The 15994-nt window shown below is 35.6% G+C and overlaps 1 protein-coding gene across 1 annotated transcript; it reads right to left on the bottom strand.

Annotated features, from left to right (window-relative positions):
- Positions 1–229: 229 nt before the first annotated feature.
- On the bottom strand, positions 230–15605 carry LOC117404206 (BMP/retinoic acid-inducible neural-specific protein 3-like). The gene is made up of 8 exons (XM_034007008.3): positions 14734–15605; positions 13329–13609; positions 11430–11620; positions 11077–11267; positions 4746–4851; positions 4034–4270; positions 3053–3275; positions 230–1716 (listed from the first exon to the last, which is right to left on the bottom strand). The coding sequence occupies exons 2-8, from the start codon at positions 13556–13558 to the stop codon at positions 600–602; spliced, it is 2295 nt and encodes a 764-aa protein (XP_033862899.3). The 5' UTR covers positions 13559–13609; positions 14734–15605; the 3' UTR covers positions 230–599.
- Positions 15606–15994: the final 389 nt, after the last annotated feature.

Raw genomic sequence — 15994 nt, 5'->3', positions numbered from 1 at the left:
GTTATGTAAGCACAACTTTTTAAATAATGGATCATGTTCAACTTCAAAGTAACCTAAACTACCAATAACACATTACAATTGGAAGCAATGACTCCAATGCCATAACAAGCATAACCAATAATATTATTTTTTACTCCACACAAGTTTTAAGCCCTTAAATATAAAATTTGCCTAGCAAATGGCAAAAGGAAAAAATAAATATGAAAAAAACATCATACACAACAAGGAGTTTCAAAACGAGCCTTTAAAATATTTAAACACAACAATACAAAGTACTAACAATGTTGTAGTACAGAAACTGGGAGATCTCTTTTATCTCTTTAATAAGTAAATAAAACACAAAGGAAAAAAAAGATATAAATTGGAAACAATTTGTTGATTATCTGAAACTACATACAGATTTATTTTCCAATTGTGTGGTTCACAAATAATTGTTAATTAAAAAAAGAAAACATGCAGTTGTCATAAATGCATATTTTTTCATTACATCAAATAACGAAAAAATAAAATAAAATACATATTTTAACAGTTTATGCCAATAAAATTGTAAAATAATTACAAGATAAAAGGTGTTGTTGCTGTCTCCAAATGTATCCTGATTAACTACATAATTTGGTTGTTTCATATTCCACTGAGTTTGGTAGCTTGGCATTGAAAAGCTGCAGAGCAGCTACAATTCTCACTACCTCACTAGTGGATAGTTTAAGCCGATGGCGAAGTAAGCAAGAAAAGAGGTCCAATTGCTGCTGGCCGGGTGGGGAGAGCCTGTTAACCCGGTCTCTGATTTCCAGCAGCTGCAGTAGAGCAGAGTCCTGTGATCCCTGAGTGTACGGATAGTCCAGCTGTAGAATCAGGTCCTGAATCGCCTCTGGGTCAAAGTGCATACTGTAACCGAACACCTGCACACTGTTTATTTTCATGTATCCCAGGTTCCTTGAAGGGTCCATGAAGTCCACTGGCTCATAGTAGACGCTGCTGTTGCCAAGGGGACCTGCTGACGTGACCTGGCTTCTCAGGTAGATGTGAACAGTTTCAAAAAAGGTTTTCCATTTGTTACCCAGAGTCAAAGTCCAGTTGTAACAATCAAGAGGTATATCTATCTTAGTCCTTTCCCAGTCTGGGTAACTGTTTTGATCAATGGGCATAAACCAGCTTTCTGAGTGACTACCCCCAAAGGGGTTGATATAAACAGACAGTACTGGTTCCAATGTACTGTTTTTGGTCACACAGATCTGTATAGACATTCCCAGAAGCATATGGACGAGGCTGGACTTGTATTTGTTGCTCTTTAGTGTAAGCAGCATCCGTTTGCGCCACGATGGATCAAACCAGCTATTGAGCCGCATATCATTGCTGACGAAGATGGCATGGACTGCAATCCTGCTGTCCCTTTTCTGAAGCAGGTATTTCATCTCAAGGTCTTGCAAGTCAGTTTCAAAACCAATATAATGCTCTGTAGAATCAGATGCCTCAGGTCTACAAGACCCTTGGCTAAGCATGTAGCCTGGATTGCAATTCCCACATCGGGTGCGGTTATCATATGAGCAAGAGGCACAATAAGTCCCTTCCCCTACAGTACATGGAATAAGCCCCTGACAGGTAGGCTGTTCATAGGGACAAGAGCAGCTTCTTGTCTCTTCAGAAAAAGTCCCAATCTGATTGTTCTCATTGCAGTACAGGATGGACTGTACATAACTCAACCAGTATTTTAGAGACCTACAAAAAAAAATTATAATGAAGAGTGTGAAAACCATTATCATCAAGCATAAGCAAAACCAACACCTCTATGTCAACTGTAAATAAACTGCATGTTACTTACAACTTCCAATAATAATAATAACAATAAACGGTGCTTAAATGCTATACTGGTGTTTTGCAGTCAGATTCCATGTGCATTTCTAATTATACCTTTCTAATTATATATCTTTAAGTAATCTGCAACGGTTTTGAAAAAATGACATCAAAATCAACCATAAGAGCTACATCTAGCTATTTTTTATTTTTTATTTCTGTGGCACCTGTTAACAAAACGTCTTTATAAGGTTGACCAATAAGGTATTTTACAACTTGATATTTAGCATCCATCTGTAAACAGTGTTTTACAGCTGTCGTTTACATATCATGAAAGGCCTTTGAAATTCCTAATACATTATACATGATTTTGGGACAGTGATAATTACCACCAACTGCTGGGTGCATCTTAATGTTTACAATTTTTTAACAAGAAAAAAAAAACCTATGGAAATAGCAAGTGGCATATTTTTATTTGGCATTTGATCTAGATAATGATATTCCTATATACTACTGTGACTGGGAGTATATTTATTTATGTACGATTATTATTTTCATTTGTATTATCATTGTTATATTGTGTTTATGTGCGGGCGGACCAAGACCGTCCGTCATTATTATTTATTATTTGGTTAAATCTCCATCTTTATAAATCTTGTGGGAATGTGGCTGGAGCCTTAATAAGGTAATTTTTTTTGATTAATAGGTAATTAAGGAAGACCCACTCCGGGCTCATTAAATGGAGAGCTTAAGAGAAAGAAGTAAATATATATATATAGAGAGAGAGAATGCTACCACGACTACAGAGTGAAAGGAACTCGTTTTACCAACGGTTACTATTATTTGTGTTTGTTTTGTTTTGGCTAAAGTGCCAATTTCTTTTGTGTATTTTGTAAAAGTGTTTTGTATTATTTAATGAATATATGGCTGCGGCCGATTCAGCCCCGCACCTCTGTCTGCTTCCTGGACGCTGCTGTCACCACCCACGCCCCCTCAAAGCCATCCTTGTGACAACTACCTATACCTAAAATTGTGGATCTGATTTTTGTAGACTCACAAATTATGTAACAGCAGCTTAAAGATTAGAAAGGTAGCTGAAATACTAAATTGTAAAAGTAAAATAAATTCATTCAATGACTGCTCTGACTTAAACACTCATGAGGCATGTTAGTAGTTCCAAAAATAAACTTAGTAATCATTTTGATGAATGATTCAAAGAAAGTCTTCAGAACGGTGTGACTCTCATCTGGCATTTTCTTACCTTTCTCTCAGCACAACTAGTTTAGGTTGCATGCGACATCTCTTACTGAGGCTAAAAAGTCTATGGACATTTGTTTGTGCCTTTTTTAGGAGCAGACTCAAGCCTGACTCCAGCTGTTTATAGCGATGCTGAATGCTGGAATCCATCTTCCACATCTGCTGAATAGCAGATGTGTTTAAAGCATAGAATGTTGGTAGTCTTTTCACAAAGAGCTTGAACTCATCTGAAAAAGACAAGTGCAGACTTGAATAAATAGCAATACTTTTTGCTTGAATGCTTCAGAATGTATTTTAAATCCAAAAATACACTTCAGTATGACAAATGCACTTTACTAAGTATCTCCAAGTACATGGATGGATACAGCTTGTTCTTTAGAGATGTGTTCAGCTGAAATGATAAACATTATAACATGTCTAAATGCTGTATGCTTCACACATCAATCTATTCAGTGTGGTTAACGGTGACCTTGATGCAAATATTGATTACAGAAAAGTGATTCAATATAAATAGCACTGCTGATAAGAGAAAAATTGGTTTGGATTACATTTATCAGTAACATATTTTGAGATTAGTTTTAAATTATCAGTGGCAAAAATAATGAGATTAACCAAAGATTAAAAGGTATAATCATTTAATATGCTGACAGGTAGTATTACTATTATCACTGTTAATCTTCTCAGCTCAATCTATATATATATATATATATATATATATTGTCCCAATGATACATTTTAAGGCTTATCCCACTGACAAGTGCAGACCAGATCACTATTTTTTTTTAAAAAACAAACCTTATAATCCATAAACATAATCCTTTCACAGCAGCACACAAGGTCTTTGCTAGTACAAAACAACTTTCATATGGCATTTGGTTTAAGGATTTTTATTTAATTCCTTGTAAAATACGGCTATAGTTTTTTTCTTTAGAGAAAATCAATGGCCTGCAGTTTAAACATAGCTGCTTTCTAGTATCATTCATACCTGATTCCTCAAAATCATTATTGATTATTGTCCAAGCCTCTCTGATGTGTAGTAGGTTATCTTCCATTGCTTTGAGGTCCCTGTATGGACAGTTGCATTCTGGAAACCTGCTGCTGCACTCGCACCAGCAGTCATTGTCTTTACAGATGAATTCTCCCTCCGAGTTACAGCCAATGTAACTAAGAGCAGCCTGCACAAAACGCTTTTTCAAATATTCTGGTAAAATAACTTGTAGTCCTTCAGAAAAAAAAAAAAAGATGCAGAAAATAGTTTAGGCCCCCCCCCAAAAACTCTGTTTACAGTCTAAAAACTATTGATATTATAAAGCATACACATGTTATGTACTGTATTCCCTATAAATAATAATCATTAAAAAAAAACAAATAAAGGGTTTTATTGACTGTAAGCGTAAGATATACATTTTGTCAGACATGGAATGTGGACAAATGTACAGTATAAAAATGGTATTGTTATTTAGTGGTATTTTCATTCAATTGATTTTTTTATTACGTGGTACATTTCCTTTTTTTATATGCCTAGGAATGTTCTTTTCAGTGAATCTCATCTTGGCTTTTAGTAACAATGTTTCTGGAAATTCTGTGGGGAGTGAAGGAGGGTGAATTAATTTCTAAACTTTCACTCTGCCTTTGCTTTAACGCCAGAATGAAATGTAATTGTACTGAAACCACAGCCTGTGAAGAGTCATGTATACCTTGTAAATGAATTTTGTTTTCAGGACTCTGAACCAGAACAGAACTGACAGAATCAAGGCTGTCATAGTTACTGCATCCAAGAGGACCAGTTCTAGTTTCAGTTACCTAGGAAACAAAGACAACAGAAGTTAACAATCAGCTGATGAAAAAAAGATGTCTGTACTATGATCAATGAAGTCACCATGACCTGCGTTTACACTATGTAGCATAACATTTTTTTGTAACAAAAGCAATGTCAATGCAGGTTTCCATCACATTTTTACAATATCAGCAAAGTCAGTGAGTTGACATACCTTCAGTAAATATACACAGCACTCGGGGTGCAAAGCATTTTTTCCAACAAAAACGAATGAAAATGAACCACAGTGTAACAGGCAGTGTTGTATAGATTCTGACCTTGTAAGTGAAATTAAAAGCTATATAACTGCTCATGCAATCAACCTGCAGACTTATGGTGATTGCATTTGTTTTTCCTAAATGTACTTTTCAATGGATTCACTCCTGCCATTGTCTTCCTTCACTGTTTTCATATACTATACAGTAAATATTTTTCATAACCAGATAACCTGCTACAGTAACAATCAGCTAGCTGTTGCCAAGATATACAGATGACTTTTTATTATTGCTTTCTCTCGCAGAAAAGTGACAGCTCAGAAAAAGAGCCTTGTTTTCTTTTTAGCATTGCATTAGTGTCTTCACAAACACGGCTCAATCATTCCTGACCAAAGCCTCACTTAAAGCAACGATAAATCAAGGTTCTGCTGACACAATGGTAGACATAAAACCAGCCTAAGGGCAGATATATCTCTAGTTGTCACTTAACAGTGATTATTCTCAGGGTAATAGTGTTTGCTTTTATTATTTCCCAGTGGACATATAAAGGAAACAGTAATGTTATATTAGATTAATGATTTTTTTCTAAAAAGACCATTGATCTTTAAAGTGCAAAAAACATACTTTACAGTTTTCATCTTTATCATGAAATGTAAGATCAATACTAAATGTGGTTTTAGGAAGTCTCTTATATATTTATATAGCAGGAGTGTTGAATATTTCATAAGATATTAAAAAGTAGCGGGGTTCAGAAAAATATAGCGTTACACGTCCCCTCGTGTTGCTACAACTGTTTAAATAATGTACCTGTCATTTTTCTTTTCATTGTTAACATCCTGACAACTTTTTACACTTATAACTTTAAAGTCCATTTCAAAGCTCTTTTCAAAATGGCCGCTCTAGTGCACTGTTTTTTAAGATCTGTCCTCTAAATCAGGGTTCTCTAGGGGGCCTTGAGGAGATTTCAAGGGGTCCTCCAAAAATAAACCAGAGAATGTGTTATTTTCATGCATGCTTATGACACACGGAAACCTATTATCTTCAGCATGTCATAAGTAGGGGTCTACTTAAATCGCGGTAAATTTACGTATTTTTCACGGGTATGTTGCGGAATAAAATTAGGATTTCGCGGACATTTCGCGGTCATGTTTAAACATTAAATAAACCTAAGTAGACAGTATTTCAGAACACTATAAAGCCTAAAAATAGTGGTACTTGCTTCCTTACTAAAACAGAGTGCTGTCATTTGTTAAAGGCAAGCATGCAGCATCCCCCTGCAGTTGACTTGCCCATACATTGAGACTGCACGTCTGCATCCACTGAATTGGTTGGAAGTTAAGGCAAAGCTTTGCCAAGTTATACAGATGTGGAAATCGATTAGAAACATCCCAAAAACTCGGTTACACAACGGCATCTGGCATACTTTAATAAAGTCAATGTATGCAGCACGTTCGTTGTCAGGTTGAAGCGAGGTGGCTGTGCTGGATACTTTTAGTACTTATTTAACTTGCAGACAGGAATACGTCTGCACTGACTTTCCAGTTTGGTTTCAGAAAGCTGTTTATTTTACGTATTATTCAGCGGCCTCTGAAGTAGCCTTTTGTTTAATGTGTGATTCTGAAGCTAAATAGCGATCGATCGTATTTTCTCCAAATACACATTAAGATGTGGAAAACAATTACCTCAGTCTGCATGTAGTTGGGAAATATCTCAAAACGATCATCAGCCGAAATATACTTTGCTTTTTTGTCGTCCATTTCTACTATTTTACCTCCAATGCTGAAAACTAGATTTTAGCTACCTAAATCAAAACAATGCAGCACCAACTTTGTCCCGCCCCCTCCTGCACAGTACAGGTCACATAAAAGCAGTAAAGACGCACTGATAGGCTGAAAACTTTGTCATTTGAATAGTAAACAAGAACGTTAACTGCTTTGGAGAATATATTTTGTAAACATTTTTTGTTTGTTTGTTTTTTGATTAAGTGCAATGCACACAGGACAGCGAAAGAATAAAAAAGGGCTATCTACAGAAGGAAGATACGTAGTTTGCGTCGCTTGCGTTGTGCAGTAGTTCATTTAAACAAGTTTCCTTTTTTTTCCCTCTCCATACTTGTTTGTATGCATTGGCCCCTAAGAGGTGTATTTCGCGGTGACCCCTCAATTTCACGATTTCCGCGAAATCGCGATTTAGGTAGGTCCCTAGTCATAAGCATGCGCAGAAATTAACGCATTCTCAGGTTCTGTAACGTGTTCTCGTGTTACGTAAGGTGTAATATAGCTATTTCAGCGGGAGCACGACAGATTACACAGCAGAGGGAAAATCGTTAGAAACACACACAATAAATACCAGATATGGATACATTTTTAATTCGACCATCAGCATCAAAACAACAAAACCCACAGAATGATGATACAGAACTTCCTTCAACAAATTCAACGGTAAGGGCTGAAGAACAGCAAGGAGGTGGTGTTGTGAGTAAAAAACAAAAAGCCATTATTAACCCTGCAAAATTAAGGCAATACGAAGACAGCTACTTGAATTTCAGTTTTATTTGTACTGGAAGTGGAGATATACCTCAACCGCAGTGTGTAATTTGTGCACAAATACTGTCCAATGAATGTTTGAAACCCTCCAAATTATAGAGACATTTAATTATTAAGCATGAAATACATAAAAACAAACAACATTCATTTTCTGAGCGAAAGGCTAAGGAACTGCTTTGTACTAAAGCCGTAATGAAATCCACAACTACCGCAGATAAAAAGCTTGTAGTGTCACCCTACATAGTGGTGCAGAACATTGCTAAAGCAAAAAAATCGTATACGATGTTGAGGATCTGATAATGCCGTGTGCCATTGAAATTGTAAAGGAAATGTTTGGAGAGCAGAAGGCCAAGGAACTGGCAAAAATACCAATGTCAAATGACAGATCGCTTTTATGTCAGAAGACATGGTTTCACAGTGCACTGATCGGCTGCGTGACAATGATTTTGCTGTACAACTCGATGAATCCACAGACATTTGCTGCGAAAGATATTGAACCAGGTATTAACAGTGTTCTGAACACAGCGGTAACACTCGTTAATTTTATTAAATCCAGAGCAACAAACTCCAGGTGTTTTGCTGCACTTTGTGAGGAAGTGGACGCAGAGCACCATTCCTTGCTCATGCATACAGAGGTCAGAATGCTTACCCGTATATTTAAGCTCAAGGAAGAGTTACATACTTCCTGAGCTGATAAGAAACCCGAACTTGTCGAAGTGCTGGGAGATGATGTGTGGCTGGCAAAACCGGATTACCTCGCAGACATATGCAGTGAAATATGTCTGCGAGGTAACCTCAGAAGCCAAAAGGTTGAGAACCCATGCTCTAAATCACTGCAGGAAAAGTGATAAAAATAAAACAAAGGTGCTATGGCTTTTCTGTTCCGTACCACATCATGGATTGTTATTGCTGTGCTACCTGTTTAATAATATGGACAATAATCCTTACACTGTCAATGCACTAGAGCGGCCATTGTCAGGATGTTAACAATGAAAAGAAAAATTACCGGTACGTTATTTAAACAGTTGTAGTAACACCTGGGGACGTGTAACACTATATTTCTTTCGGAACCCCGCTAACTTCAATACGGTATCTAAAATTCTTGTTTTAGGTTTTTAGACGATATTTCAATAAATCCTAAATTAGACCTAGAGGTTCTGATTAACTTGTTCTGCGATTTAAAACTAAATCTGGACCACTTCATTTCAATATAATCTGATAAGAAGTTCAGATTCTCAACTGTAAATCACATTTAAAACCCTTTTATCTCTGCCAACAGCATTAGCATTACAAGTCTGGTTCGCAAGCAAACTGTTATGTTAAGAAACCATTTATTTTTGGCAGAGCACAAGATGCAGAATATAACTCACCCATTCATTACTGTTTGGCACCTAACTCATATTAGAAATAGCTGGCAAATGAGGTTATCTATCTATGAGATTATTGAGAGGGAGCAGATAATGTATCACCCAAATCCATAATCACAATCCATAGTCACACACTTTTTTTTTTTTTTGGTACTTTAATCAATTCTGCCATCTTTCCGGAGGACTCCAAACAACAACTTTTTCCACATTCAAAAACTCTTTCCTCAAATTCAAGGTTGTTGATGACATAACTACTCCACATCAGTCACTGAAACAGTATTGGATTAAATGCATTGTGGAGGCTCTTATACATTCATCTCAATCCAATTGCTCTTGAGTAACCCCCACGGTGGATTTTTCTGACAAAACCTAACAAGCCTAAAATGCTACCAAGATTACTAAGGTAATGACAGTACCTTTAGATCTACCCATCTGTCCTGATAGCCTTTCTCACAGGCAGGGTCAATACTGATATGTGTTTGACGGCCCCAATCCTTTTCACTGCCATTGTTACCACAGCTAACTGGCTTCTGGGGTCATTATGTCTTTACATGTTCAAAAAATCTTAAACCCACAAATTTAAACTACACACAGAAAAATGAAGAAACAAAAAACCTTCAATACATATTACATAACCACAGTATATTTAGACTGTGGTGTGCCTGTGGCTGTACATTATTATTAATTTATTTGACAGAAGCCTTTATCCACTGCAACTTACAGGTGTTACAGGGGCAATACAAGGTTACAATGAAGCTTAATATATAATACAGTATAGTTTACAGTAAGTGCAAATACTAATATATAAATTAGTATACAAAATAGAAAAATAATATATTAAAGCTAATGTTTTGTTGCTGACAGTGACTCACTGATAATGTAAAGGACTGAAGTCTGATGAACCGTATGTGTTAGTACTATATCATATGATACTGTCGTAAACTGTTTATTGAGCTCTGTATCAATCTCTGCTAATTAAGTCTAGTGAGCCTAACAGGGTCTGAAATTGATTCAAGCAGCCTACAGTGCAATCTGTGGAGAGAGGTGTGACTCTGTTGCAGAACTAAACATAATAAACTGCCCACCAGCCTTGTGCACTTTGTTAATTATTTATTATCTCCCTTTTCAGGTCAGACCTATTTTGTTTTCATTAGTTATGTATGTTGTGTGCTAGAGGTATTGCGTGTATACCATTTAGTCTAATAATGCAATAGTTTAATATTTGTTAAAGTCCACACAACAAGTTTTAGTACAAAATAAGAAGAAGAAGAAGAAGAAGAAGAAATAATGATTCTACTGTAAATCGGGGTCCCGTCATTTTACATTATAAATAGTAATCATTCTTGATTTCATCACATTATACTTGTAAAAACTGCAAGTGTGACATATATATACACATTAAGACAGGCAGACAGGCACCTCTTTATATCTCCAGATTCTGATTATCTTCAATAATTTGCGCATTCCGATAATGCGATGCAGTTTAAACAGAAAACAAAATAATAAAAGGACAACAGGGGATTCATTATTTGGCCTAATGCCAACTTAGATTCAAGTTAGCTAGATTCAATCCACCAGGTGAACTGCTGTTACAAAAATGGTTGCGAAATACCACACCACCACTGGTCCTGCATTTATCCATCTGTCCTTATATTTTTTGTTGTACATGCTGTTTTGCTGATTTGACTGGCCAGGCTTAAGAGAAATGGGACAGTAATTAAATAAGATTCTTGTCACCAACTGTATGTGGGTGTAAAACTCTGGTTGCATTTCATCTTATAAGAAACTTAGAGTGAAGCTGAAACGATAAATTAATTAAGTAAGATGGTGGCAGGCAGAATGTATCTGACTGCTATTTGAAAAAGATAGGGCTAAATTGCTATCAGCTGTTCCCTGTTTAAGCGTGAATTGGGACACCTTAACTCCATATAAATTACTGAAAGACAGCATGAAACATTTATTTTAAATTATGAGTTTTGGGAGACAAAAAAAGAAGAAAAAACTAAGGTGTGTATAACGTAGTAGCCTGTTCAACACTGGAGCCCACCGGGATGTTATTAAGCTTTTAAAAAGGTAAGCTTTACCTTGATAGCTGTTGAGGCAATCTGACTGTGGTGCAGCTTGCGCAGTGTGCTCTCTCTGTCAATGAAATATGAGGCTGCAAGCTGGTGAAGAGTTTCCAGAGATACAGAAGTACTATTAGCATTAGAATCACTGGCATCAGAGTTCTTACTCAGCTTCCTCTTATCCACAAATATAGTCAAAGATTCTTCTCCTGTAAAATCAAGAGTTCTGTAATCAGTTTAGAATTCCAACTCTCCATCATATGTTATGGAGATTTGTGTCACTCATACATGATCTGGTCCCTGAAAGTATTTTTATTTTTTTCATTAAAAAGTACATTAAGGTTTTATTTTAAATAATACAAAATGAATACCTCCCAATGTTGATGACAGTACAAAATGGGTCCCATATTTCTTTATGATGCTTTCAGTTATCCTCTTGAGGCTTGGTCTTCGTCCCAACAATCTTATATTCTGCGTAAACTCTGGATCAAGAGGCAAATCAAAGCCAGTGTAGTCTTTCCTTTCGAGAGCAATATTGTTGACCTTCCAGCGACCAAACTCTCTAAGAAATGAGTAGATTAAGGATAAATTGCAAGCCACAAAGTAGATCAGTCTAAAATCAATAACTCTGTAGTGCAATTCTTCTAAGCTTGGTTAGCTTTACCACATATATAAGATAGTATCTACCACAAAGGCCACATAGGAGTATGGTTTCAGGATACCCTCACTCTAAAATTTGGAGAGTCTTTGCTTTGTGTGCTTTATGAATAATCAGAGCATTCAGAATGTTCTAATCCTGGTTAGTTAGTAAATGAACCAGGTTATCTGCCTTGATAACTAACCGCCAGTAGCATACAGAATATGTATAATGTATAATGGGTAGCTCCCTGGAAGACCATTAGAAAAGGCATTGGCTAATGCCTTAATATTTAAATCGATACCTGTACATATAATAATTCAGATAATGAAAAAGAGGTGTATCCTAACAAAACTCTGCATGTATTCAAAAGCATAGAGCTACAGCAATGATTACATTTTGGGAGGGCAACCTCCATATCAGTGGAACAAGCTAATTCTAGCAGAGCATTAACTATGCTTGAGTAACTATGCTAACTATGCTTGAGTATGGTGAGTTTTATATTTAGAGTCAATGTTCACTGATGTGTGTGCCATTGAAGAGGTTTTAATCTTGTTTTTGTTTGATGCAAGCCTTTTTTAATTGAAATCCTCTGCACACTTTTACATTATTTTAAATAATAATGTGCCTTGCATTTTAGCAACAGATGGAGGCGTGGAGGCTGTTTTAAGATTGGATGACAACCCTTTACCAGCAGAGAGCTCTATACACTACTACCCACCATCCGCCAACATTCAATTAAACTAGCAATCACGCCCTAATGTGTCTGTTGTATTTAGGGGGTAGCTTAAGCATATTTTATGCTTATTTAAAATAAGTTCCATAATGGTGGAGACAAACATTTAAAATAATACTTTTTTTTTCACTGATGTAAAGAAATTGCACAAAAACACAGCATAATACTAAAATAATGAAAATACAACCCACCTGTGCCTGGCATTACACTGTGTTTGGCAGACGCAGTTGAAAAGAAAAAACAGTCTGGGACACGGTTTGTGTTGTACTTATTGAATGAAATGTACACTATAAGCTAAATCATCCCAAAATGTTATCATATTTGAAGCACTATTTTACTGCACTCAATATTTAAAATAAATGACAGTAAATCCTGTCTAATCCAGGTATCACTTTAATTTTACTTCTCTCCATTATGTAAAGAAGTATTTTATTGTAGATGTACTATACCTGGGGGACATGTGTATATTACACAATATACTTGATTATAAACTTAGAAAAGAAACATCACAACATTTTCTGCTGGACTGCACAGTCAGTTTTAAATTGATTTTAGGAAGACTAGATTTACAAATCTATAGGAATTTGGTCAGGACCCCAAAGTAATGCTGAATTATATATACTACATAATGTCTGTATGTAGAGGGGCTGGATTACACAGGTTTTACCGTACAGTCTTCTTTTAGCAAATGTAATATTTATAGCAATAAAATAAATAAATACATAAATAATAGTAAAAAATAAAAAAAAGCAATCTAATCCACCAATAATCACTCAACTTTTTACGTATTGTATTTGCTGTTAGTTCTTGTATACAGGTTAAATTGTGTTAGATAACAGGGTCTAATTTAATTATTTAGACTTAAAACCAGATATGATATATGGTTGAGTATCTTACCTGTAAATCTTGTATCTGGTAGTAAATCCCTGCTGGTACCTTGCCACAAATTCAGTGAATTCTTGTGACTGGTGAAACGGCCCTTTATCAGACAGGAGCCAGCCCAAAGGACCAGCTGCATTACTGGAACCTGCTGCGACAGCTACACCCCAGCAGTGAAGACTCAATGTAATCCACTCCCATAGAACCATTAGAAAGAACAGTTTAAAAACAATATACCAGCAGATCATGCTTCACCCAGGGACTCTTCATTCTTCCAAAACGTTTCCAGTTGCCTGCACCTAGATAATAATACATGGATAAATAAGAATAAAACACACGTGAATGTCACCTGTTTAACGAGATATTAATACTCAACAGTTTATTGTCATTTATAAATTGTGTTTGCGTTTTCTTTTAATTTGTTTTTTAAAAAATCACAAGCTGTAAAAACATACAAACAAAAAAAAAACCCTATTCGTTAGGTGTTATTGTTTATCATAGACAAATGTGTAGCTTATTCCACTAAAGCCTATCCTCTAAGCCTCTCTTCTCCTTGGTAACACTTTAGTTTAGGTATCCATTGCAAGTGATTACAAACAATCTCTGAACATGTTATTAATTATGCTATTAACAATTATGGACTATGACTATTATTATACACTTTTGCCATTTATTGTGATATTTGTATAATCACTTATACCGGATAACTAGATTAAATAAAGTGTTACCTTCTACTGTATGTGGAGAACATTGCAAACAGCCTTGATAGTTGAAGAATGGTGATCACTTGTTTCTACTGTACTTATAAAAGTTTACTAATTACTAAGCCATGCATTTAGCTATGGAAATTGTAATAGAACTTTGTATGACATCATGCTACTTTAGAAATACCAGCCATCCCAGCTTTTACTGTAGGCTACTTTATGTAAAATGTCTGCATAATAATAATAATAATAATAATAATAATAATAATAATAATAATAATAATAATAATAATGTCTTAAAACACTTCATACAACTTTTTTGTATCGCTTTACAGTGAAAGGAGATATGGTTGTCAAGGGTGCACAAGGATGTAAGAGGTCCTAGTGACCTTCAACAAACATACTTCGTGGCATCTCTAACCAAGTTTTAAACTTTTGATTTCCTTCTTTCTTTTAACACTTAATTTACAGTCCTTTTACCGGTCTTTTTGTTAACTTTGTTAGCACCCTCTAATGAAGGTGCTAACGGGTAGCCTAATTAAATAGGGCTACTAATACGACGACTACGACTAATAAATATAATAATAATAATAATAATAATAATAATAATAATAATAATAATAATAATAATAATAATAATACATTTCAGTTATAACTACCACAAAAAATAGTATCATTATTGTGTAAAAAAAAAAAAAAAAAACTCGAAATGTTCTTACCTGCTGCTGACGCTTTATTATCCAGATACTGTATTCGATGTTTTAAAAAACCACTGGAGAAGTGTTTTTCTTCTTGCACTTAAACACAAATGTGCATGGCTATTGATAAGTGCACATCACAGTCGCTTCAACAAACCTGGTGCAGCAACAATTTAATCTCACTAAAAGTTCACAAAATGACACGCAGCATTTCCTTCACAAGCCGTACATCTACCGCAGAGCGATTTCCAATTTCTATTTAAAAACAGATTCCAAAATGTATCAGGTCCTTCTAAACAACTTCCAAACCACAGGTGTATGCGCTCCTAGTGAAACTCTTTCTCTTTATCAGAGTGAGCTGCAACGAGATGTGGTTATTAAACGTGCCAGTCACACCAGCTAATATTCCATTTATTTTCTTGTCCAAAATAAATTACAGTAATATAGTTAACATATGCAGCTTATTCAGTTTTATTAATCTTTCGATTGAGACTTCAAATCAATATCTTCAGACTGTTTTATGGTTTTAATGAGACAACTACTCCACCAGCTGTCCACTTGCACTGCCACTGGTTTCCACCGCTGCTCTTTGCTCTGCCAATCTTCCAGTTCATTCTTGCACTACCCGCACTCGCGCTCTGTTTGGTTGTTGCTGAGGGGGAGGGTTCGTCTTCTTTGGCTGGTTGCTGGCAGTAACCTACGGCATTGTCAAGGTGGTATCCTGCATTTAATTAACCCGTTTGGGTTTGGACTCACAAGCGTCCCATTTTAGTGCACTACTTAGTCCATCTTCATTGATTTGATCTATGTTTTAAAAGCGTATTTTTAACAATATTCATAAATTATATTTATAGCCCGTTAGACATTTTGAAATGTGACTTGCTGTCTTGCTTCAGTGGAATGCTGGAATTTAAGAGCACTGATGTATTGCTTCACTTATTCAGATTTGATTATCAGATGCTAAGGTTAGATAGAAAAGTTGAATGAAGCAGAGAATGTCTTCCAACCCACTATATGTTGAAGGTCGTAAATCCAAAGACGCTTAAATATCTTCATCTGGTTATGGTTTATTTCTTTTTACAGGTTTATAGTATTTTGTACTCACCTTGTTCTCGTTTATTGAAGGCAGAATGACACAGTAGATTTGTACTCAGATGACATCCACTGGCATAGAATTTGCCATTTTTTTCTAATTTTAACAAACAAACACGTTTCCTTTGGTTCAAGTGTTCCTTTGGTTCAGTAATCACTAAACCTTTTTGTTTTCCTTTGTAAAGTATGC

Source organism: Acipenser ruthenus, chromosome 10 (assembly GCF_902713425.1).
Source record: "Acipenser ruthenus chromosome 10, fAciRut3.2 maternal haplotype, whole genome shotgun sequence".
In the NCBI taxonomy this organism is placed as follows: domain Eukaryota; kingdom Metazoa; phylum Chordata; class Actinopteri; order Acipenseriformes; family Acipenseridae; genus Acipenser; species Acipenser ruthenus.
Note: the sequence above shows the minus strand (reverse complement) of the source record. Positions and strands in the feature narration are given on the sequence as shown.